Here is a 27,188-nt window from a genome sequence, read left to right as displayed (position 1 = left end):
CCTTAACTTTAATGGTGCTATTCCTACAGAAAATCAGATCTTTCTTTTTGAATTACTCCTTCTTAAAAGACTGAAGAACAGTTTTTAATTTTCTTTGAAAAGAATCTGAAATTCAGGCTCTGAAGAGAACGCTCAGATCTCTACAGAGAGATAGTTTCACCATACGTAACTATTTTTTAACAGTCTTTAATAACGTTTATCTCATTAAAGATCTGCTATAGGGCTAACTCGACACTCAATTATGGTGAAGCACTGATACTCCAAATGAGAACCATTTTCACTTTTAATTCTGGAAATTGGAATGGATGTTCAGATATTCGCATGTGAGAAAACACTGATGACCAGAAGGAGGTAGGATCATGCACTTTTCTTGCAAATACAGCCAGAGAGCAGAAATAGTGCACCAACATTATTGCACAACAGAATAAACAAAACACTGGCATCAGGAATGAAAGTTAGCACGTGTCCTATTGACAGGTTTGATGCTACTCATCGCCTGCTTGGCTTGCTGATGTGTGAGACCCATCTCTTGATGTACGGCTTTGTGTCTTTTTGCTAAGGTTCACATCTTCACCTTTTCCATTGTGAATTATGAATCTTTTTTATTGCAATATTACTGCCAAACTTAAGTTATTAGCCTAATTTGGAAATCGATTGTCTAACCCAGGCTCATGTTAGCTGGCAGCTAAATCTGCAAGGGGCCCCGCCCCATTAGTTTCAGTATTGCACAGTGCACTTGTGAGTGCTCATTGGCATGCCAGGGGTTGTGTCTCCAGTGCTGAATAGGTGAATTCCCTTCTGCAGAATTGGACTTCAGCTGAGATTGAGGGCTCCTGTGTTCATTTTTTAAATTATTTGATTTCAGTGACAGAAGAATGATCCCTGGTGTCCATAAAGTCCCGTCCTGAGTTTCATTTAATAAAGTTTTATAATAGTTCAACATCTCGGTACAATGGTGGTAGAAAGCAAAGTTATTGTCACATTAGGATATGGTAATTTGCCTCAAGTAGAACAGAGTTCCTGTACTGGGGGTTTTTAAGAGGTGTGCGTGAGACTGATGAGCTCCAGTTTCTAGGCCATTTAGTCAATACTAAATACAATACATAAACATACATTTTTTTTAGCTTAGTAAAAGTCAGATTATGGTCAAAATGAACTGAAATATCATTATTGATAGCCATCATCAAAGGAAAAAAAGAAAACCAGTTTATTATGGACCCAGGGGGACAATTTAATTTAGTTTTTGAACAAAGATAAACTCTAAAAGAATACCCTACAGAAAGAGCTCTAAATTAAATCTTATTTTGATCTTATGAATTTTACATATTTTTAGGGTTTGAAGGCTTTTGTATATCAAGTGATACCGACAATCCATGAAGTTAGATGTCAAAAGGCATCTAACAGTTTGACTCAGTCAGTTATTTCTATATGTATTTTATTTTCTTAATAGAAGTAATTATTTTGCTGATGAAGTTTCAAGAAGTGCTCTAGTATCTTTGCAGTTTCCTTGAAGAAAGACAGAATTTTCCAACAGCCAGTGTTTAAATATCTGATAAGAGCCTTTTTCATAGGAAAAGGAGTAAAATGATTTGGTCTTTGAAAAAGACTTCCCCTAGATTTTTGATGGGGAGCAGATTTGCTGTAGGAACTTGTTCGATTTCATTCTTGCATATTCACTCTACATTTAATACAAAATGTTTTCTTGTTTGCAACATGAAGCAGGATCTTGTCACAGCACTTGGAAGGGAAAATATGTAGTGGTCTTGGCATGCCCTGACAATATGCTTTCATTAAAACTTTAAAATGTAAATGTATGGAGAAATGCATGTCATATCCCATCACAGAGCTTCACAGCTATTGCTTTCATTACCACTAGTATGTGGCAGAGTTGCTCTTCTTTTTATAGGTTGTTTGCTTTGTAAATGTAACTATATACAGCAAGTTATATTTGGGAGTGAATGTTTTGCAAACCTCAGCTAATCAATAGGAGTCTTAGCTCCAGCTCCATTAGATCATTAGCAGTTTAAATTAGTAACCAGTGAATATAATATTTTTAACTGCAGTTTTTCTCCCCCACCTGAGTTCTTTCTCAAAATTCTTTTCAACACTATTTTCAGGTCACTACTCTGTCTTCTCAAAAGGAGTGGGTGGATTAGAATTCAGGTAGAGAAGAAATGTTAAATGGAAATTACTCAGTACTGCTTTCACTATGGCCAGAAATATGTTAATTAAAAACTTTTCTGAATCCAAATGGCTATAACAGTTCCTATAGTTGGGAGGTATGGAGCATGCTTTAACCAGTTACAAAGCTATTTAGATGGATCAGAAAATACAGTGTAGAAAGATTATACCAGTGAATCCAATTCCAGAAGTGTCATATCATCCCTCCTTTTGCCTTTAGATTTTTACTTCAATGTTAAATATTTGAAACACAATCTATAATTTGGAACATATGTTAAATGCAAAATAAGAGCTCATTTTGCTGTCAAAAACATTACCTTTTTGGTTTGAGAGTACGCAGTAATATGCCTGACAATAGCGTTATTGGAGGTTTGGAAAGCTTTTTCTGCTCCAGCTTCTTTAAACTAGCCTTTCCAAAGGCATGTTCAGAGATCACAGAGACAAGCCTCATTTCACACCAGAAAAATCATACATTCCTTGGTAAGAGAGGGTAACCACCGAACCCAGTTGGAAAACCTATCCTAGGCCATTTTTTCTTTGCAGACAGGAGTGTCACTGCTCTGTCCTTCATGGGAGATAGTGGTGGAAAATGCTGGAGTTGTGTGCAATAACAGGACTAGGAGACACCACTTTACTGGTACTCTTGGTATTTATCTCCAAGTGTGCTTTTAAACTGTGGCTGTAAAACAATTATTTCTGCCATTGATATTCCTCTTCTTATAGAAGTCTCTGACAGGAGACTCCTGTCACCACACCTTCATACCCCAGAGTATGCAGTAATAAAGCTTCAACAGTGCTAAGTCTCCATGGCTGCTTTGTGTTTTTATGCTTTATTTTTAAAAGTATTTTGACATGGATTTTTTGTGGCTTTGTTTAGTTGTGGGTTTGGTTTGGGGTTTTTTTTGTCTTCTCTTGTGCTGGCCCAGTCTTTCCAGACTTCCAAAATTATTGATTTCTCCCCCCCCATTAATATTCTTTCTTAGATAGTGTCTTCTGCTGATATAGCTCTTTTTCAGGACGACAGAGTATTATCTTGTTGGAGGCAAATGTTGACATCCCTTGGAGTTATACCTTTAGTAATGGAAACAGTATATTACTGTTCAGATCCAAATCACTTTACGAGTACCATTGTAAACATCTTTGCTATAGACCATGACAAGAAATTAGGTAGTCTGTCTTTGTAAGTGTGACAAGAATGTCAAGCTACAGTGGAAATAAATGGGAAATCAGCATCATTTAAGAGAAAAACTAATTTACTGTCATATCCAAAAATAGCTGGTTGCCAAAAGCAAATGTTTCACTTAAGTAAAGGCTTGAGCCTTATTTAAACAGACCTATTTTAAGGACTTTAAGGAATTAAAAAAAGAGAGAAAATGAAAAAAATCTGTAATTATCAATAAAGATACAAACTGCCCTGAGAAAAGCAATTTCAAAAACTCTTTTAAACATTCTCTCTAAAGAACTAGTGATACGAAATGGTATGTAAGAGGAATAGTTTCAGTGAAATAAATGCTGTCCTCTAGTATTGTCAGCCTCTTGCTTCTGCAATTATCTTGGATTAAATTCATTTGACTGAGTGATCTAATCACCTAGACACCCGTTATAGTTAGTGGAGAGGAACAAACAATTTGGAAGCATTGATTGATCTCATTTCATCCTGCAGTAAGTGCCCAAAATCAGTCTTATGAATTTAACCCTAAATGTTAAGTAGCTCATGTGTAAACATGAACCTTGTAGAGATTTAAAGCTATATGAGGTCAGTTTTTTCAGGCCTTGTATTTCTTTGAGTTTTATAAGTATTTCCAGCCTCAATATTTCTCTGACATGGCTGTGAGTTCAATATATAGAATAAAAGTCATTACTTGCAATGCTCTTCATTTAGAAATGTGTAAGGAATAGAATTAAATGGAGCTGAATGTTTTCAGTAATAGCAGGCTGAATCTTAATAGTAATTGTCATTGCAATACCTTAACAAAGACATAAGTGATGATCCTAGCATTTCAGTTATTCTTTAATAGTAATGTAAAGTAATATATGTGCTTTTGTATCGGTTGACCACTTAATGACAACTGATTTGTATGTTGGTCATTATCTCCTTTGAAGTAGGTGAAGGAGTTAATTCTTATGACATTTTTAAGAGCAAGTTCTCTAACCACCAACTATTTTGACCTAGTTTTTAGTTAAAAAAAAAGAGCATTAAAATTAAATTTTCTGCTGAAAAGTGGCTCTTTTACCTTTGCTGCATGGAAACATTGTCTGCAGCCAATGTGTCTGACTCGTGTCTAACTTACTCTAAAAATTGGCATTTTTCTAATGGCTAGCCCAGAAAACTCAAATCCGAATGACAGACTTAAATTCTTTTTTTCTTGTGCATCATCACCAATTACGTATGGTCATAATAAATTGCTCAATCAGGTTTATGTGTATTTGTCTTTTTCTGAGGAATTTGCACCTCTCTAAAGGTTTCCTCACAGATTTCATTTTTTTACTTTTTCTGAATGGTCATGTTTTACTTAATTATTAAGCTCTAGATGTTGTGACTGGGATGAAAGAAGCTTTATTGGATTATTTTTTGAATTTTCTTTGGAATTGCACTTTACTGGAAGATTACTCTAAAGGGTATGGATTTTCATCTGTGAATCACAGTGGCAGCACCATCCTGTCCAAGCCCCATCTCTGTAACACCTTATGGCACTTAACACCTTAAATCAAGCAGGGTTTCTTTTATGTGTCAAGAGTGCTGGGGACTGGGATACCTTGGTTGCTCTGTTGCTCTCAGTTTTATAGGTTTGAATCCACTACTTCCATTCTTTTTGTCTCCAGGGTGAAGAGGAAGATCTTAGCTTCCAGTGACAGCAACAATAACCGTAATGTTTAAAAAACCCAAAAAACAAAAAAGAAAAACCAAAACAAAAAAAAGGGGGGGGGGGGAGAAAACCGATTCCAAGTATAATTTCAAAAAGAGAGATTAGTAGGTCTATGAATATGTAATTTCAAAGACCTATAGATTTTCAGTAAATGCCCTAGAATAATATTTATTTCACAGCAGGATATGATCAACAGCCTGGAATTTACAGAAGACTCTGAGGTCTCAATCCATTCTTTTTTTTTTTTCCAGCTGCTCTGCCTTTGGGAGCAGTAGAGCAGTCTGGAAAAGACTGCAGTGGATGAATCCAGAAACTCCTTTAGAGACACAGCAATGAGCAAAATATATCAGCATTTCTCTACTGACAATAAGCAGTGGATGATCCTTCTCAAAAGTCTGTTACACAGTACTAAAAACATCCAAAAGCTCAGCGTGCCCATGGGGCTTGGGAGTCAGATAATTTCTCTCAGTGAGTTTGCATCCATAAGTTAAGGACTGTATTCTGGATGTTAGCTTTGTTGGTATAATACAGTCTCATAAAAGAGAAATATATAAAACTAGATCCATTACCATGGAAATAGTGAAAGGTCATTTCCATGGCAACCATGGGAAGCTCTCATGCTATAGTTTTGAGGAAGTCTATCTTTGAAGCTGTGATGCATTTATACAATGGCCTTGTTTTAAATGAAATTAAATCTATATATGTAAAGTGATAGACATTTTGAAAATTCTAACTTGGTACAGCCATTTGCTGGAAAAAGAATGAATATCAAAGCCAGATGTGTTACTCATTTTAACTGTGGGGAAGCTGTTTGGTATCATTTTGTGCTTCATGCTGTAAATAGCTGAGATTTTTTACTGAGAACAGCAACCTTATAGGATTCAGGACTACTGTTTCTGTTTTCCATGGTTTCCTTTCCTGATGAAGTCTGATGCCAGAACTTCAGCCTCAGGAGAATGCTTTCTACTAGATATGCATATATTTGTAATTTGAGAGCTCATTCAGGAGCAGTGATAAGAAAATTTCAAGGATCTACTTTTATGAAGAAATTCTATAAAATCAGTACAAAGAGCAGGGTTCTTTAGAAATGTCTGTGAAATCCTGTGCATATCCTCATTTTTTGTTCCTTAGCATCCATCACCACAATTTTTTGGGTTTTTTTCTTCAGGCAATCCTTTATGTTGTTCTTTTTAGAGACTTTTGAATAACATTTCATAAGAACCGCATAGACAACCAGCCTATAGATGTTGTAAAAAAATCTTATCTGAATAAATAATTCCTCCAGTGTGATTTTTTTCACAGTGAGAGAGAATGTACTGTTTCTATAATACGAGAATGGAAAGGTAGATGGAAAAAGAAGAACACTAAGGTATTTAAAGGTGTTTTTTATGGTACTCGAACATACACACGTACCCTACTGTCACTGTGGATTTTCAAGCAAATATAAAGTTTGCTTGCAAAATCTTTGAAAGTTTGCTAAACTAGCTTTAAAAAGTAAATCAACCTCAGGATCCTCGAGCACTGGAGGGCAAGTATCCTTACTTAAAATAATTTACATAAAATCATAATGAAGGTTGGAGCCAGACTACTTTCTTTTTATCTTATCTCATCAAAACCACTGAAGCAAAAGTCAGGGCATCTACTTTTACATACCTGCTTTAGATTTGAAACAGCAGTAAGCTTTTAGAAATCCTACTCCCCAGGGTTACCTATGAAGTCAATGGGAAGAGTTAGTGATGTCTAAAGTTAGGCAGATTCTGCACTACAGGTCTTGGCCACAAAACTGTTTAGGAGTCTGTGCCCCATTAAATAATTGGAATGCAGTCACTTAAGTGTCGTTGGAATGCAGTCACCTAAATGTCTTCCCCAGTCTGACTATGCAGTTATTTGATTACAGAGGAAGCCCAGTGCCGCAGCCTGGGAGGGCCACCTGAATCACCCTTTATTTTAGTAATAACAGCAGCTGTAGGGCTGTGGCTGCACTTTTCTAAATAATGTTCTGCATACTGTCCATATATTCTTCCTGTCAGGATTTCAAAATGCTTCCCAACCATTAAAACTTCAACCTTTCTATGTTTGAGTGAGTTGAGGATCAAAACGTGTTAAAGCCAGCATTTCTAAGTTTCCACTAATTCAATGGTTTATCAGTACTCACTTTGAAAAAACTTGGGGCTGGCTTCAGTCACAGAGTCTGGGAGTCGAGGACAAGGAGTTCTTGCTGAAAATAGTATCTGCTTGCATCTGCATTAACTGAAAATCAATTTAAGTTGTTTATCAGAAGTTTTTTTCCAAATGGGAAAGAAGAAGTGATGTACTGATCTGAATCATGGGTCACTCTGAATGAGGTTTTCCTAATTTGACATCCTGACTTTCAAGGTGCAGGTAAACTGAAAGAGATAAATGAAAACATTGTGAGTGTTCTCATATTGTTCATCATGTCAAGGGGACAGCCTTCATTGGAGTCAGCATACACTTTATCACAGAATCTAGTACATCCATGCACTTCAGACTTTGAAATTGGAGATTTTTCAATCATCAAATACTCTAAATGCAAAGAAGACATAATTATTTTTTTTTTGTCATTGTATACACATATGTAATTCTTTCCACCTGGCAAGCAAATACTTGAACTCATTCAATATTTAATTTATATTATTTTAGCTCAGTGATACTCTCCTGTATATCTCATATTTTTGGCCAGTCCCAGACTGGCCAGATGAACAGGTGTGGATTGACTGAAGGATGTTGCTAAACATTGGAATGTTGGTTTGTTTTTGTTTTTTTTCTTTTCTTCTTCCTCACTTCTGCTTATTTTCATTGCTGAAGAAAGGTAGATGTCTTGATAGCAGAAGATTCTTTTGAGATGATATGACCATGATAGGTCTGCGGAGTGACATTTAATTTGGGATCTTTCTAAAAGTTCTGTTCACATCCATCTTTTTTCACTTCTCTTAGTTTCATATATGACATAGAAGTCCCCTTTCGTTTTTTTTTGTTATTCCAGGTGTCAGTACAATCCTACGGCATTTATCAAAAAGTATCTTGCTTTACAGATTTCCAAGGAATCAAACCAAAATATTTAAAATTTAATTCAACAGCAAGTAGAAATCAGTCTAACTTTTCTGTTCCCTATTTTTTTCCTAAGTTTCACTTCTCCAGTCTTCTCCACTGGGAAGCTATATTCAAAGTTATAATTTTTTTGGCAGGAAGGTTCTGAACTACTTTCAACAGAAAGTGTACTTATACTTTTAATTTATTTATTTTATTTAACCATCTACTGTTGCCAAGAAACTGTAGTTACCTACCACATTTTCTTTACATTTGGCCAAATCCGAAACACAGTCAAGAAAAGATTTGGAGAAGTTTCAATGGCTTTGGAAGAAACTAATTTCCTTTGTATGTAGACATAGAAATGTCAGACATTCATGAACTGAATCAATCCTAAGGCAAATACTGAGATGGAGAACATAGGAAGAGAGACACCAATGGGCATTTGTATAGGCATCCCTTTGTGCCCTCTCATGACCCAGTTTTTAAATATGTAGATGACTTTCTTATTTTTTCTAAATTGTTCCTATTTCTAAATCACAATTTGGCTACTTTTAACCTTCTCTGCTCCCTCCCTCACTTTTCTTTTCAGCTAGGTTTTTAGAAGACTAAATTTACTACAGTGAGCTTGCAACAGTCAGTTGGCCCAAGCCACCCCTGACTTTTATCGTTTGTAAAGCTGGTACTTTAAGTGGTATTTGTCCATATTTTCCAGCCATTAAAGTAAGGCATGAAGCAGGACCAGACCCATTTGGTCAAACCTTATGGGCCCAATCCAGATCTTCTCCATGTTTTCTCAGCGACACTACTGGTACGACGATGTACTTTGCACTTTTGGATTTTGGAGGTACTAGATCTGTTCCTTTGTTTATTAATTTTTAAAGGATATGACTAATAAATGAATAAAAATTGGTCTGCATTTCTAAACTAATAATCTTCATCAAAGGAAGTAGGATATGTCACTTTGTATTACATCTGATAGTGTTCAGTTGACATTTTTGAGATTAAAATTAAAATATAATTTTAAGTTATTAAAATGGGTCAAATGATAATATGGTGTTTTGAGCTCAAGAATAAGAATCAGAACAGTATTTCTTTGTATATTTTCTGCTCTTGATGACTTGAAAATTGGAAATTGAAAAATATAAGTTTGATAACTTTAGAGGATATTTATCTGCTGAAAGGTCAAGCAAAAGGTTATCCTGAGATTACATTTTTGTGTATTATATGAAAAGAGGGATTATAAAGTTTGTAGAAAGAGATGCAAGGAGCTTTATTAAAAAAAACATCAAAAGTGAAATTATCCATAATTTCAAATTTTCTGGAGAATATATGCTAAAATGTCAGAAGAATAATATTCGTTTTAATTATTGTCAGTAAAAGAGATGAAATGCACCACCACCCATTATTGTTACTATCTGATTTAGTGTTTTGATTTCAGACTGTGTTTATATAAACAATAACTTCAAGAGTTTACTGTCACAGCCAGATCCCATGTGCCTTGCTCTCTGCATTTGCAGAACATTTTACAGCATTGACGGCAATTCTACAGACAATCCCTTTTAGCAAATTAAAGAAAGTTGTATATGTGTTTCAAGATAAAGTCCCCAGTTGAGAACTCACGAAACCAGAGACAGAATTTTGAGTGTGTCAGATGGTAAACAAAACTGTAGGAAGATAAAACTGGCAGAGAATTTTAAACTAAAAGCTATCCTTAGTCTGTATTGTCTCATATGAATGTGACAAAAAGTGCTATAATTGAATTGGAGATCAGAGAAAATTGGGCTTGGAACAGACAAGTTTATAAAAACTTCAGAGTGGAAGACAATGAAATACAAAAAAACAAAGTGATGGTCATGTCAACAGAAATAAAAGGTACCCTTGCTCACTCTAATGTAATATAATTTAACAATTTATCAATTTTCACAATATTTTTTTCTGATAGTAATAATAAATATGCAGGGGGGCATCTCTTTATTAACAGGTGTGATAATTGATAATGCTATTTAAAAAAAGCGAAAGAATCTCAACCAATTGCCTCCAACTCAGCTGGTCTCCTTAGGGAGTATACTGGATACAGGAGAAGGGCAGAAGCGGGAGCAATCAACAGGAAAGAGGAATCCATTCATCCTGGCCTTGTGAAAAGCCTTCGGTCAGCAACACAAATTCGAGCTGCCTCGTAAGTGTTGGTTAGGAGGCTGAGGCTGCGAAAAAGGGATCAGGAACTTGTTTCTTGTCACCTCCCATATCCTCCCAGGACACAAGGAAGGATTAAAGCCAAGGTGATTGTTTAGTCGTTACTGACAGTAGACCAACCAACATTTCTCTTTACCCCATTCTTCTCTGACATACTGTACTCCCCAAAGGCCTGATTCAAGTATAAACAAACTAGATCTACCAGCATTTCGAAGCAACCCATTAGGGGACAGTCACAGCATTGTCAGTCTGTGAAGTTCTTTCTTGTTTTTCTACAACACTGACCACACTGTCAGTGCTAAAGCAAGTGATATTAAGTATAAGATGATAATATGACCAATAATAATGCAAGATATAAGGTCCACTTCTTTCATTAGCGAAAAATTTGCTGAGTTAATAAACTGTACCAAAGTAAATTTGGCTTTTCTTGTCCTTTCAAAAATATAAACATAGGATACACAAGCTTATGAGGATAAAATTCTGCCAAAGATGCTTTCAGGTCTTTTGTGAGTCACTAACATTGCTGTGCATGAACTATATAGCAAAGGATTACTTTAATGTTTGGTATAGTTTAATTCTTGCTTTAATATTTGATAAACATAATAAAAAGTACTCAGAAGTGACTGTTTTGTGAGGTGTCCCCTAATCTTAGTCTTTTATTTATTTTCACTTTGAGAGTTTTTTTGAAAGTCTTTTTTTTCTTTACATTCTTGTAATAAACCACTTATTGACAAGGTTTTACAGTTATGGCATAACTGGCAAAGTGACTAAACATGTAGGAGATTAGTAATCCCTATCTTACTTTTTATTATATATCCTTGTGTTTAATAACCTTGTCTAGAACATGCCTTTAAAATCTGTGTGGATGTATGTGCATGTATATAATTTAAGATAATATTTCAGTAAGATAATATATAAATATTTAATAATATTTAATTTAATACTTATGTAATTTAATTAAGATAATTTGGTGTGGCTGTGCTTACATTTTCCCTATTCAGGTAAGTAATTTACCTACCTTTTTGTTTCAGAAAAGCATTGCATAGTTTTTTTTACCTGCTCCCATAAAATTCTAGCTTATGTCAATGAGCTGCAGTTTTTGTTTGCAGGCATTATCTCTTGTCTTCTACATAGTGATGACTTTAAACGACTTCTTGTTATTGTTTTTATTTTCAAGATGAAGCAACATCTATTACATTCCTATTGATAATAATACAGATTTTGTGTATGATTGCTGTGGGAGTTGGCATACTGGTATAACACATCTATCTAGATGATCCAAACAGCATTCAGAAGCCTCCCAGAGTGTGTTGGATCCATGTTCGATCCAAATTACACAATGCAATCAGATAGTCATTACTAACTATACTGGAATCACTACCTTTGTGGCGTGTTGAGCTGATAAGTGTACAGAGAGCTGACATATCCTTGTAAATAAGCATTAGAATTACTATCTTGTGGATACTTTATATCCTTCTCGATATTTGTTTTCATTTCCAAGTTGCACAAAAATATTTCAGAGAGATAATACTGCTGGAAAAAATTACTCTGAAAATCCTGTAAATTCCTCTACTTCTCTCAATGACTTTCGTGCCAGTGCCAGAAGGAAGTCAAAGATGGCTTTTCTAATTGCCAGTCCTATGAATACAATATCTGAAAATCCATGTTTCTGACTTCCATATTTAGCTTACCAATAAAATTCTACAGTTCAGATTTAGAGAAATCATTTTGCTGATGTTGCATAAGATAAAACAGACATTCAGTTTTTAAATGAGGAGTGATTCTGATCATGGTAAAAATGTGGTATTTATTGTTAAAGGAGACTTTCATGACTCTCAGAGTGGCTAGGCAGGTAGGTCCTTGTGAGAGAGAAAGACAAGAATAGGTCCAGCAATGACATTCCAGAGTTTCTTTTTTAAATACTCAGTGTAAAATACCTGACCTTAACCCTGCTGAAAAGAAGAAGATACGCTCTAATTTCAGCAGGCTTTGAATGTTGGGCTGATTAAAGATTACAAAGCACTTACTTCTCAGTTCTTGTAAGTACATTTATGAGAGTTTCTAAGGTTCTGTTCAGCATGTACAATATGTACCATGATAATACCCTGCTGAGATAAGACACTTTGAACCTGTCCTCCATCATACTTATTCTGACTGTGCAGATGTGAGGTCTAGTTACCACCTGGTCTTGTCTTTTTCAACTTCAGAAACATATTCATTGTATTTTCAACTTAATTTATTTCAATTTCATTAGTCTGAGAAAATACATTTTGAAATCAAAATTGGCTAATTAACACACAAGGTTTTCTTGTGCCCTTAAGGAGAAGAACTGTGAATTGAGTGTACGAGGAAGGTATGAAAGGCAAAAAGTCCTTATAAATAAACCTTTATGCTTCAAAAATAGTTTGATGGAATCAAATACTTCTTTGAAATAAATCTCAAATAATGCATTTGATACAACAATTTTTAATGGCTAGAGTCCATGGGTGTCTTGAGACATCCCATTTCCCGTTTCTTGGCAGTTTATAACAACTGATGCTGTGTAAGTCAGATCTATCAGAGGACACCTTTCTACAAATTTCTACGCTCTGCTATTGCAGAGCTCCCCAAGGGCTCTGGAGAGACACGAGGAGAGATGTTTAATATGGGCTTCATTTATTGAAGAAAACAGCTCCTGCATTTAGTGGGAGGATCACAGAGACACAGTGAAACTCGGAGAAATCCCTCAGCTCTAGATTTGAAATCTCCCAAGCTTGCTTGTTCTTTTATTTGTCTGTCATTGTGCACAGAACAGGATGACCACTGTTTGCCTCCCGAGCCACAGCTGCTGGTGGGGGATAAGCAAGAGGCCCAGTGCCGCAGAGGGGAGGGGAGGATGTTTGCACAGACCCAGCCTTCCTGAAGTTTATGCAGGAGGAGCTGCTATTAGAGATGTGCAAAAATGTTAAAAGGGAGGATTTCTTGTCATCTAATGAGAAACTTTTTTAACCTCTGCCTTGCTGTTTTTCTGCCTTGCAGAGTGAGCAATTCTCCACCTCCCTCCAGCTCCACTGGATTTCTTTTAGCTGACACTGAGCTGATCAGCTGGGCTGGCCCTGGGGAATCTGGTGAAGGGTTAAAACAGACCAGGTCTTTGGCCCAGTGGGCAGTTGGTGAGCTTTCTGCTTAGCATGGGCAGCTGAGGCTCATTGGTGCATGGTTGCAGTCACTCTCCCCCCCCTTCAGTAGTGTCGCCAAACAGAGGTGTTTCTACATTGATGTTCAGGCTGCTCTGAAAATACAAAAAAACCCAAAAAAAAAAGTCCCTGAACCTTTCTGGAGCTCCCCTTCCTTCACCTCTGATGGTTGCTACAGATTTTACAGGAATTGCCAACATGCAGCCTTTGGACCTCATGCTGGAGTTTCCTGGAAGTGGCACACCTTTGAATGGACATCCCAGAAGTGTGGGTGGCACATACTGTGTCGGTCTTCAGAAAGATATAATTTGCTTTTTCTCAGCAACTGCAGTGGGCTCTTATCACCCCTCTTGGACACCTGGCAGCATAAATACATAACAAACCTGATTACTGTTGTGGGTGTGCAAGGAAGAGGGAAAACCCTGCATGTGATCTTTTGTATGCTTTGGCTGCACTTTAGCCTTTTGCTTCTTTGGATTACCAAACATTATGGGTATAATATATTGGTATTTTTTTTCTCTCATATGCTAATTTATATAAATATGTGAAACTGTACTCGGAGATTGGATCAACTCATAGACAATAACAGTGTTCAGGATGGGAATCATCTCACTTAAAACCTCATTGTCTACAACTGAAGTATTGCACCTGAACTGTGTATTTAGTTGTAAAGAAGCAGAGAGTAGGGTGTCACAAGCCATTTGGCATTTTCAACAGTGTAAGATGGCCTACAATTCCTTGTTTTGCTCCACTGACTAAGCATACTAATGCTGTGACAGACTAATATTTCTTACAGGGTCAGATTATTTGGATTTGATATATGTGATCAGAAGAGCTGGTTCAGTTTAACACATTTATGTCATAACGCTATCCCCCAGTATAATTACTTTTACATAAAAAAGTTAAAAAGTTGAGGTTTTTTTTAAAAAAGGTGTCTGCAATCTAGAGTAGCTATGTTATATGGAAATATTTTCCTTCATAGCACACATGATGTTTAAAACTATGCTACAACAAACCGTGTTTTTATAACCAAGCATAAGGTTTTTCTCAAATTGAATCACTTTTTTTGTCTTTCTGTATATGTTTCTTTACAAGCATATTTGTTTCTTTCATACCTGATTCTGTATTTTATTTGCCTGTAGTTTCTACCTCTGTTTTATCTGCCAGTCTAATCTGTCTAACCTATTTTAGGCTTTTTTAGCAGGCTTATCTCTTCAGTATCTAGGCATTAAATGCTTCAATGCATTTCTGAAGGCTTTCATTTTACTTAAATGCCTTTGAACACAGTTAGGAAGTGTTATTAATTAGAATCAGCAGCCCGGTAGAACTTCAGGTACTGATTAGATATTGCCCTTCCATAAATTCTTTATAACTTTCCTACAAACAGAACATTTTAGCTAACTCAATAATTTGGAGATGGAGAAAACCATTTTACATGTTTTTGTCAACATTTACTGCATACATATTAGATATGACATGGTTAGATTATGCTTTTTTTGTAGAATGTAACCATAAATCTTGAAAATAAAGTTCTGTTTTGCCAATTATTGTCATTAAATTCATAGGGTTTAATTAAGACAGTGAACTTTAAAAGCAGTCATCCAATGACAGTTTAAAATTTTGTTTCCTTTCGTGTTTGGTATGGTTTAAAGGGTTTATTTGTTTGTTATTTTTTATCTCTACTACCTCATAGCAGTAACTTACCTAGAGCATTTTAAACTACATTTCCTTTTTCAAAACAGTATGACTGTACTTATACAAGTCCTGTAATTTTCAAGCTGAAAACTCAATAATAGGATGGTAAATATAGTGTCCAACCTTTTATGTGAGTATGACAAATTGTTTAATGCATCTGGTATTGTAGCAGTATTCCTAACACAAAGCCCAGTGAGCAAGAATTTAAATACTTTAAACTTCTCAGAAAATACCTTACTGTTTATTGAGAGCTAGGATATCACAGGGAACTAACAGAAGCTCTGTTTACTTCAATGGAAAGCAAAACTTGCTTTGCACCGCTGCTGCAGTTAAAGCTACAGAGCTTGTATGTACCTGTGCCACCCCGGGGCTGTGTGAGCTGTGGGTGATGTAACGCTCTAAGGCAGGGCTGCCCTGCCCATTATAATCTCACCACTTCAGCTACAGCTACATGCACATCCTGTCTCCAGAGGTTCAGTGTCTGGGTTGTTACTAGTGATCCTCCAGATGTAATCACACTTTACTGGCCTTCTCAGATAAGGAATAGATAATGTTTTCTCCTGGTAGTGGTTCGGATACAAGAAAAGAAGTAAAATATGAGAGACTTCAGTTACATGCATAAATACTTTCCTTGGCATTTTTTTTAATGTGATGGAAGTACTTGCAGGACACTTCAGCAGATCGTGTGCACTTAAGAAATAAATTGACATAGTGCTATAAACTCAGTGGGGAAAAAAACAATATGTGCTAAATGGGAGCTGCTTTAAGTCTGATTCCACGCTAATGGTTTTGAAGAATAACTCCTCTGTCTTTTGTGCTGCAAATTTCGAACTGCATTTTTTAACTTTGAAATTGTTACGAGAATGAAAATTGGTTGTTATATAGAGTAAATGTGTGGCTATTTATGAGACAAGGCTAAGACATATTTGTTTAACTCAAGCAATAATCTTTTATTTGCACCACGTTAATCTTTATACCAGAGCTCTATTCTGCATTGTGTATTTCTTTTCTAGTATGAGTGTTCAATATTGTTTCCTCCAGATAATTCTGTGAAAACATGAACCTTCTTGATACATTTGGAAAACATTCCATTTATTATGATCCATTTTTATGACCTTTTTCTTTCAAATAGGCCCTATACTTTATGTACCTTGTAAAGTCAGACAAAAGTGAGTATATTCAATTATTAAAATTGCAGCTAGTATAGTTTAGCCTCTTGACACAAGTTTAAAATGATCAAGTTTTTCAAATTTTTTTTATTCCATTACTTAAGGTGCTGAATAAAGAATAAGTGGATGTGCATGAATCAGTGTTACAGTAAGGGATATCCCCAGTGTTTAAACTGAAGCAAAGAAATCCTTCCTAACGGTAGCACTTAATGGTCTTGAAAATCATATGATATTCATCCAACTATTTTTACTACAGAGAGATCAAGGAAGGAGCTTGTAAGACATTTAAACCTTGCTTAGATTTTGGCTAGAAATTCGGCACAATCATTTATCGGAAATGGACCCCCCAGTGTTTGTGGAGGCCAGATCAAATTATAGTAATTTGTAAACCCATATTTAAAATTGCATCTGTATAATACCTGAAATTAATTTATGAACCTTTAAGGAAAGTAACAGTGTACTTGATGAACACAACTCCATAACAACATGCCAGTTCTAGAGATGGCTGTCTCCAGAAAGGTTTATCAGCAGGCTGATTTCTATACCTGAAAATAAAAGTATCATAGCCAGATATCACGTATATATAATGGGAACTGAATCTTACTTCTCAGAAATCTCCACATAACCTCTGCGTGTCTACAGCTATCCCTGAAGTCATGATGCTGAATCCTAAAGAGCTAGGAAAGAAAGCAAGCCTTTGTCAGAAGTAGAACCTTTGCTATTCTTCAGGAAGGAAGCTTTTGTTCAGCTCAGTGCAGTGAGTTGCAGCTCAGCAGAACTTTTTTACTTTGGCTGACATTGGACTGCAGCTGAGATACTGATACCTTTTCAATGGATTTTTGAGGAACAAAATGAAAGGTTGAGACAGGGCAAATATTTTTATGAGGTCCTCAGGGAAGTAGGATTCCTGGAAAAAAAGGAATGATGATCATAAATTCACACAGTAATCTGACATTCAGAGTTCACCTGAAATCTGAACTTTAAACTAAAGGACATACAGGTCACAGTTAGCACATGTAGTGTCATGACCACAGTATGTTTCTTCTTTCCTCATTACTTCCAGTAGAGCATACGATGTACACAGCAATCTAAGTGAATCATAGCTCCTTAGAGAGTCAGATTCCTGTGAAATAGGCACTCTTCTCTTAAATCATATTAGAGTGAGTTCTTCTGCCGGTAGACCACCAAGTCTACACTGTCATTTATCCACAGAGACTTATATGAAGGAGTGATCTGGAAGTCTGAACTGGGTATCAGCCATAGTATAACACTATGGGTGCTTCCAGTTGTGTCGTTTGACACTGGAGCATCCGTTACTTCTGATGCTCAGAATACATGCTAATGCCCGAAGGAAAGCTATTTGTGTCAATGTGTACATTTACTGTATTTTTTTATCTACACATACATTTCTGGTAAAATTAAACTTTGTAGCTACACTTTAAGACCAAATGGAAATTAGCTAACTATGTGAAAAGAAAATATTGTCACAATACATAAACTATAAACAGAAACCTGACACATTTTCAGAAGAATACAGTTGTATATATATCTTGAGCATGTGAAAACTTCTCTCTACTGAAAAGTAGAGAAGTTTTTCTTGGCTGATGAAAGCAATGTAATACAGTTTGGGACAAATGAATGCTCTGGGGGTGAAAATTATCTGTGTAATTGGTAAGAAAGTTTTCTTTCAACTGATTGCTTTATTTAGTCAGTTTAGTAAAGCAAGTCTTTATTGTGCAAGTTGCATATAAGTTGGTTTTTCTACCCTTTTTTATTGCACAGAGATTTCTCTTGTGTTTGGGGTTTTTTGGGGTTTTTTTGGTTGGTTGGTTTGTTGGGTTTTTTACACCAGAAAAAGCTTTTTCTAAAGAAAAAAAAAAGATTAATTATCCATTTAACCTGTTTCACCATAGTAGAGTAGTTTCTCTTGTGTTGAACTTTTAGTTCAGGTTGAAAGAGTAAACCTTCATTTAAGAAAGCCATTTCAATTTTTAAAATGTATAATGTAAAAAATAGTTTTACAGCTCAATCCACATCCATCTAAGCATTGCAGGGCTGATTTACTTCCAGTGTGAATGAAATTCCTTATATTGTAATGGCAAATATGTTAGAAAGATATGTGTTCATTGCCCTGTTCTTTGTCCACAGCATGTGACTTACACAAATATTTTCTCCTGATCTCTTCAGGGATGCTTCAGTGATGATGACAGGTCTAAGCATCCCATCCAAAACATGGGTTGTTAGCCTCTCCATTCTGACTACTTTGCTTCTGGGCATCGCAGTCCTTGTAAACAGATGTTTGCAAATTTTGAGATGAAGAGACTGAAAAAGATTCCCTCTCCTCTCCTCTCTGTGTATTAAGTACCAAAGATGCCTAGTAACAGGATGTTTTCTCTCTCTGTAGGCATTGCTGAGCAATGGTGTAATAGTTTCTAGATTACTTATGAAAAAAGGAACTTTCATCCTCTTTGTTTTGTGGTGTGTGTGTTTTATTTTCTTTCTTTAAAATTTGTTCAAAATACAGGGTTTGGGGTTTGACGATGGGAAGAATATATTGCATTTTCAAAGGAGTCTTATTGGAACACTGCGACTTTCTGATGTCAGTCAGTTTAAAAAGTTCTAGCCAGTTTTCTGTTTATCTTGTACAACATATAGAATGAACAGCTCATAGCATCATTCCTACTGCCACACCTGCATCCAGCCCACAATCCACATAACTCTTTAGCATGAAGAATTTAGTGGCCTGAACTCGTGGGTGAAAAGCAGTAGCTGTTCGGCTCCTGCTGTCTCTCTCAGACATTCTCCAGATAATGTAGTATCTCTCAGTTGACATCATCCTGAATATGTGCCTCAGATGGATTTTTATTTTTAAAGCCATAGTTTCCTGTACAGTCTGCTCCATCCTGGATCCAGCTCAATACTGAGGAAGGCAATTTGTCGTTCTTTAGACTGATTTCACAAGATGGCACGGGTTGGCTGCTATGAATTCAAAAATGCTGCAGTGTCTGCAAATACGAGTTCCTGGAAGAGATGGCCTTGCGGTGATGTCGTGCCTAGTAAATTAGGATTTCTAGAACTCTCCAAAGCACACTCATCTTCCAGTCCTGTACCCAGAAGCCTAAGCCTCCAAAGGCAGTACTGAATCAATAGCTGCATTTCCTACACAGTGGACTCAGTGGCATCATACCATTGCAGCTCAGTGGATGAGAGATTGCATCTGCTGTTCTGGATTGTCAACTGTGAGGTTCCTCCCTTCCTAAGGGGGAAAGACTGTCATCCTATAAAATGCCAGGTTCTCTTTGTCCCCATTCAAACTAGAAAGGAGAGAGCATGATGGTGGCAAAGATGACTTAAAATCTGACAAGATCTGTCATCCTTACTGGTTGATAAAGAGAAGAGAATATATGCTGTTATGTGACTAAGGATGGCTATGAAAGATCTGAAAGATCCTTCTCCACAGATTTTCCTGCTATGAACAGGAATTAGAAATGGTTGCTCACAGTGCTTTTCCTTATATGGCAGCAAAACCATCACGTGTTTTGTTTCCCAACAATTTTGGCTTGTATCAAATGTGAAACTGGCTCACAAACAACTTGTAAAAGAGAGAAAAGTGAGACTTAGCTCCAGCCTGAACACTCTCGCATTAACTTGGCATGAGTATGATGGTATTTCAACTTGACATTGACATGAACATTTCAATGGCTGGACAGTAAGCTCTCTGATAAAGCTGTTGTCTAACTAGTCTTGGACAGGGCAGCCTCTTTATAGCAATTAAAGTAAAAATTAACCTTTCTGAATCTGTTTCTGTTTGAGGAGCCAAAACAAGGAGTGAAAGCAAGGATTAATTTCTCAGCAACAATCTAAGCTCTTTGCTTTTCAAATTAAAATAAAACTCGAACAGGATTTTATGAGAGGTATTTAGATGCATGTGAAAACATAAATATTTTAATTGTCCTCATTAGGCTCTGCTTCCAGATATGAACACAAACAGGTCTTACATGTGGCAACAAACCTTTCCTAAACTTTGGAAAATTCAAAGCAAAATAAAAACCCACACAGAAGATAATAATTTTTAGAATAGGACAGATATGATATGTTTTTTTAGGAATAGACTTTGACGAGAGCTGGCTGCCTCATTATGCTTGGTATTTTTTGGCACAGAGTTTGAATATAGTACTCTTTCTGAGTACACTGAATAAAAACATAGCTTTGATATGGCTTAGGATGTCTATTCTGTGGTTGTCTGTATATTTCTCAGTTTTGCATTAGTTGCCATTGTGTTTTTTTCCAAAATGTACGTGAGACTCTTTTCATCTGTCTCTGCTTTTTCCTGTTCTTTGTTTCCTTCCCTTTGGTTATAAGCATTTTATATCAGCATTCGGAATCTGTTTTACTATACTAGAGCAGCGCCAAAAAGTGATATCATCTGGAAGTAGAGACATTATGTATTGAAATGATTCCTAAATTGTGTATTCCATGTTAAGAATATTCTGGGGGAATAAAATTTATGTCATGGCTTGTAACTAATGTGCAAAAGATTTGCTCTGTCAGACTGTAAGTGATATCCACAGTGAGAGCCCATCAGACTTAGTTTATCGGTTTGCAGTCCTTCTAGTTATATTTTTTTCATCTGAATGTTTATTATCAGTTGCTGTACATTTACCCAGTTATTTAGGTTTCAGTAATCTTATCTCTGAATGTATGATCTTAAACCATTTATTAATCTGAAGATTAATTTGCTTTTAAAGAGTATTTTTTCCCTGATCAGCATCAAGAAAGCCTTATTCCTTGCTGCTTTAGATGAATGGAAATTCTTCCAGTTTGTATGTGATGGCAAACTAGGACTTCTGCCAGTTCCCTTGATTTTGTATTAGAGAAATTCCAGACAGCTAGAAAGTCGTAGCTCCTTAATGCATGTTTAGTATTGTAAGTCTCCTATTGATGCCGCATTAATAGCTGTCATCAGAAGTCTTGTATAAAAATGTTGATCAGCAGTGCTATGTCTAATGGCAGTCTCTTTGTGAACAGGCTACAGAGAGAGGTGAAAAAGGATAGACAATTGTTTTAGACATTTGTCCTTTATTTAGAGGAAAAGAGGGGTGAAACTGTCACCTTAAATAATAGTTTTCTACTTCAGGAGATAGTTTGTTGGTTATTCTCTCTTCTTGTAATGCCAAAGTTGATTTTTGTGTACCGAAGACAATAAATGTAATGCGGGAGCCTGATACATATTCATAATTTTACTCTAAGGCTAAAGTGCTTTCCTTGTAAATTCATCTAGCTACAGATATTGTGAGCACCAAAAGCAATTACTTCACGCCATCAGTTTGCTCTAAAAGAGAATACCATTAAAATCCTTGTTCTATATTTATTGTTATAACAGGGAACAAGAAGAACATTCTACTGAGACACCAGTGCAAGAACCAAAATTAGGATGCTCTTATTCAATTATATTTGACAAAACTGGACACCATTTTTTTTCAATGTGTAATGTAGTAAATTTATGTACCTATCAAAAACAATTCATAAAGCTCTCCAGTGGTAAATTGTACTAAAGTGGGAAGGCTAGGCAAATTTAGAAAAAGAACAGCATGCTTTCTATTTGCAAAGAAAGACATGAGAGTCAGGACAGAATGCTAATTTTTCAAATAGGTGTTTCTATTCTCTGATTTTTTACTGTATAACACCTAGAAGCAATAATCCATTGACTTGGTTCTGTACAGAGTTCAAAAAGATGTTTCTTGCCCCTGACACTTATATATAACATAGAATTAAATTCTGTATAAAATCAGAGGGATAGTGGAAAACAGAAAAAAAAGGAGTTATTTTATGGTAAAGGACACTTATAAGTGAAAATTTAAAAAAGAAGAATGGATTAGCTTGCTAAATGGGTAGCTAGGAGACATTTCACCAAGCTTCATACACATATAAAGAGGTATTTGTTTGAAAGTGAATAGAAGACTGAAGCTGGGCTCACAGGCTTATCAGGGACAGAGGTAAAACTCAGTATGAGAGAAAAATGATGGAAAGGTGAAAGGTCAGCAGTGGATTTTCTTGAACATTAAAAGAATAAATTCTATGGCAAAGTAAATAGTACAGAGGAGACAGTCTTCAAAAGGAGCATTAAGGAAGGAATATGATGAAACTATCATACCAAGTCAATTACATTTTCATAAGTACTTTTTATGACTTCTAGTGTGTCAAAATGGCAGTTGTTGAAACAAGGGGGGACATGAATATGTGACACTGGGAAAGCTATGTGTTAAGTTTGTTTAATATACTTTGGGAGATCCAGTATACAGATGCTAGCCTGGAACTGTCCTAATTCACGTTGCTGCCTACACTAATAATAGTAGTCACTGATTCACTTTGCAGTCAGTGGACACAGGCACCTCCAAAACACCATCAGGCAAAACCAGGCAAGCAAAGTAAATGAGATTAATCACTTTTTTTTCAGGTAGTCCTGGGCTTTTTGCAATTCCAGGCAGTTTAGGGGCTACCCCAACTTGTAACACAAGCACCTTGTCATAACATTATGTGAGATAAATCTTACCAATAGTTGGATGGTGAATGTAGATTTTATTGCACCACTGCCAAAAGGTTACACACTATGTTAAAATCTTCTTGTGCAGATGCTGTAAAATATAGTCCTTTATATAGTCATGTATCTTTCTGTGCATGCATCATGAATCTCACTTGGCGACATCTGCAGCAGGAGCCTTCTGGACCAGAGGCAGAAGCTTTATGAGGAGAGCCACAAAGAGCTTTTAAAATGTTTTTCAGTGGACTGAATTTTGTCCCAAGATGTTCACAGACCTTGTTTCTTCTCCATTTAATGATATAAATTTCAGGAACTGTTTTTCTGTTTGATATAGGTAACGTGAACTGCTGCAAAACAAATTCCATTAAATATATTTGTATACCATATCAGATGAAAAATACAATTAAAATTACATATTTACAGTGAAAAAATATAGAAAGAAAATTATTTTTAAATTATTTTAACTGATTTCTTAATGAGTACTGCCAGTTTAGAACTGGTCTATACAGATCTAATATCTGAAGTTGTCTTTTTTAAAAAACAAAATGCTGTAAACAGCCTGAGAGTGTCTTTGAATGAGTAGTTGCACCTGAAAAAGAATTTAATGCATGTGGAAAGAATATATTTCAAAGGATCTCCAAGGACAAATCCCTATTTTTACACAGATTTTCAGATTTCATTCTTTTCTGCCTCAAGTCAAAAAAGATTTGCTCAAGTAAATTAGAATTTTCATATATAATTTTTTAAATTGTTTTTAAAATTACCCTCAGGACAAAGTAGTTTCCTGTGCAGCATTGGACTTAGGTGCTCACTTACTGCTGTGTAAGAAAAGAGACTGTGTTACCTGGATCTCTCTCATGAGGAAGGACTCTCCAGAGGCTGAGCTACATGGTGGTAAGGAACAGATGTGCCATCTTCGTGGTATCGGGACTGTGGTTAGAAGCTGATGTTGCCCTTACCACTGCATTACCTCAGAACAATAGTAGTTTGAATTTAGCTGCAACTGCTGTCTTCTATGAAATAGGAAGTTGTCCTTTCCTCCGAGCTGGCAAACATGCTGGATTAAGTGACTTGGCCAAGATGACATAAGAATTGTGTAGTTATCACGGAAAGTGAACACATACCTCCTGTAAGCATATTCAGTTGCTTATCAAATCAGATCATTAAAACCCCATCCCCTTCCCAGCCTCCACCCTCTCATTTTATTTGATTTTCTTTAGGACAGGTGTCTCACTAGTGTGCATAGAGAAGATCTGAACTCTGCTGAAGTTGGGATTATATGTCACATAATTGCTAGAACTCTGAAGCAAAGATATAATTTTATTAAATTGGTTAATTTAGGAGGAAAGTTTCTACTTGGTATGATATCTGTGAAAAAAAAGTCTTGCCTAACTAGCAAGGAAAAAGAGGAACCTAAAGTACAAGACCACCACACTGGAAACCCTTACAGTTAATCCAGCGGGGAACAGACATCTTCATCTTTTTGTCATGGTTCTTCTTGCTATTTAAAGTTCTCAGCTGGTTTTGTATGTCAGTTTTAAAAACATGATTTCAAATCCTGGTTTGGCTTCTCTATTTCTATCAAAGCTTCCCTCCAAACACATTACCATCTCAGCATGCTCTCTGCCTGCAAACCCATTACAAGGTCTCCTTCACATGGTAGGATGCACTGCAAACGATCTATTCCCTCATCGGTCTGTGTACACAAGGGCTTTTGTTCCTGCAAATGCTTTTTGGTTTTTAAGTGAATTCTTGTCAGTGTGAAGAGAGTCTTCCTGTGTCAAGATGGGAATAAGAAGTAGATTTGATTCTGGATGTCCTTATGAAGTCGATAATTTAAAGTTTGGCTTCTGTTCATTAGCAGTACTGGCCATCCATTAGTATTCCAGGCATATTTTGGACATTAACCATCTTTGTTGCTTTAGTTACATTTGTACTAATGAAAATTCCTGTAAAACTTACACAGCAAAAACCACCACTAGTAAATTTAAGATAGGGAAGCTTTCTGTTCACTGTTTTTAATAAATGAGAAATTAAAAGAAATTAGGTCTTCTCTGTGAAGATACTGTAGTGCAAGTAGGATAGTTACAATGGCTATTGCAGCCATTGTCAAAAGCCCTTTAAAATAAGATTAGATCATTTCCTTGTCGTACCATTTTCAGTTGGTGTATTGTAACTTCGTTTTATGAATGCTATTTAATATTCGAATTTCACTGTAACTTGAAGGAGACAAGTAATAGTTGTGATGATTTAAGATTAGAAGTATTTGCATAAATATGGACAATAGTTGTAATAGATCTGAATTGTCGCCTGAGATTACATAACCTGATTTATCATTTCACTGAAGAATTGCAGATAACAGTTTACAATATATTTTCATATGTAGTCTTGTCATTGTTTCCTTTAGTAAATTCTCCTCCTTTGTATAGCAGAAAAAAAGAGTTTTATTTTTTCCTAAGGACATGTAAGATTTATGGAAAATAGTTATTTTCTGTGTAGAAGAACAGATATTATTTGCTCATTCACTTTGATACAGGGACGGACAGTTATGCTCTTCATGTACTTATTTATATTTAATGCATCTTGTTTCTCCTTTATGCTTTGGAGTCGCTAGAGTAACTGCATTTGTGAAAATTTGCAGTTAATTTAATTTCCATTTGCCCAGTTAATAAAACTGCTCTAAAAAAATTGCATCTTTATCAACCTACTCTAATGATGATGGTGCCCAGATAGGTCATGTCTCTGCTTCCGGAATCAGAGGGAGACATAAAAGGACTCTGGTAGGAAAGTCTACTTTGTGCATAAGTGTTTTTTATGTAAGTATTTTTGCATTGATTTCCCAACCAACTTTTCCAAAATTCACTATTAAAATTTAATGTCTTTTTTAACAAATACTTTGTTTCAGTAGTAATGAGCCAGATAGTTATTTCTGCTCAAAGCAGCAATTTGCTTGACGTAGGAGGTCCCTTTTTCTGAATGCTCGATCACATAGAGCACTGCAGACAAACACATAGTCCATGCTGCTGGGCATAAAGTGGAGCAAAGGCAAGGTTGCACCTTCTTTTCCTTATTCATGCAGGCCTGTAGCCTTTTTGTCAAGGGCGCTGGAGTACATCCAAATTTATTTTCTGATGAAGACTCCTGCTGACTGAAATCTAGGTCAGAACCTTGTGACCTTACTTAACATGCATTCTTTATGCTCCTCAGCAGCAGCATTGTTTGATGCTGCATTGTGAGCTTGTATATCAGCTGCTGAGAGGCACATGGCACTGAACAGTTTTGGCTGTGCCTGAAACTGTTTTTACAAACCTTTCTTACGCAAGAGCTCGAGAGTTAATGCACTGCCTATTTAAAAATATCATATTCCTCCAGGAGTGCTGAGTTATTTCAGTAGTGATCCAGCAGTGTCTCCTAGAAGAGGAAAATAGCTTTCTGAGGTAACAGCAGAGGTCCTGCTTCTGGCAGTGGACAGCAGTGAGTGTCCAAGAAATGGCTTGATGGCACAGAGATCACAGAGGTGACCTTCCGAGGTTGGGGGTTATTTCTCTCTTACTGCTCCATTCACAGCAGTAAGGAAGGAATCAGATCTCCTTCGTTTGATAGCAGGGGCAGAGGGAGTTAATGTGAAGTAATGGGAAGTAGAACATGAATCAAGCAGGAGAAATATAGCTCGAGTATCAGAGAAAGTGCTTAGCAGTAATCTGTATTACAGAATCAGGCAGCTTCTGAAGGAGAGATGACGGATTTGTATTGCTTGTGGCGTTTAAAAGTGAGCTGTGCACAGCACATGAGATACGTTGAGGGGTCTCACCATCTCTAGCAGAATGGCAGATTAGATTAGCATCTCTAGATACAAATATGTTGCCATTCAGAAGAAGGTTTAAACAATTTCCAGAATAGCTTAAATAAACACAACAGAAACAAAATCCGTTAACTTTTCTTTAGAATTTGTTTGTCTTGCAAAAATTACCTTCCTTCTGTGAACCATAATTTTGGGTGTATATCTTAATTTTTGACACTTGTTCAGTGTTATAAAGTTCATATAATAATTTGTATTCAGTTACACGCTGCATGACGTATTTTATATATGTATATATATATATATGTGTGCATTTTTACAGAACCTGATGACTTAAAATATCTTACATGATTTTATTTTACAAAACTAAATTACTATGTACTGTATTCTAGATAATCCAAGCAGTATCTTTCACCAGCTCTAGCTCCATGGGAGTAGTGTACTGTTCAAATTAAGTAAGCATGTCATAACCTGGGCTTTCTTTTTAACCACTTGAATAGATCTGCCTTGTGTCTT

At 36.1% G+C, this 27,188-nt stretch overlaps 1 protein-coding gene across 7 annotated transcripts in view; it reads left to right on the top strand.

Annotated features, from left to right (window-relative positions):
• PCDH9 (protocadherin 9) overlaps window positions 1–27,188 on the top strand; it is a 679,135-nt gene that overhangs the window by 33,178 nt on the left and 618,769 nt on the right. The window contains exon 3 of one of the 7 annotated variants that reach the window (XM_032680715.1): window positions 18,520–18,602. The exons of the other annotated variants lie outside the window; for them this stretch is intronic. Within the exon in view, the coding sequence (XP_032536606.1) occupies window positions 18,520–18,576 (57 nt within the window). The 3' untranslated portion in view covers window positions 18,577–18,602. Of the gene's footprint in view, window positions 1–18,519; window positions 18,603–27,188 lie in introns of those variants that run through there. 7 annotated transcript variants of the gene reach the window in all.

Source organism: Chiroxiphia lanceolata, chromosome 2, assembly GCF_009829145.1.
Source record: "Chiroxiphia lanceolata isolate bChiLan1 chromosome 2, bChiLan1.pri, whole genome shotgun sequence".
NCBI lineage: Eukaryota > Metazoa > Chordata > Aves > Passeriformes > Pipridae > Chiroxiphia > Chiroxiphia lanceolata.
The sequence above is the reverse complement of the archived record's forward strand: the minus strand, read 5'-3'. Positions and strand labels throughout refer to the sequence as shown.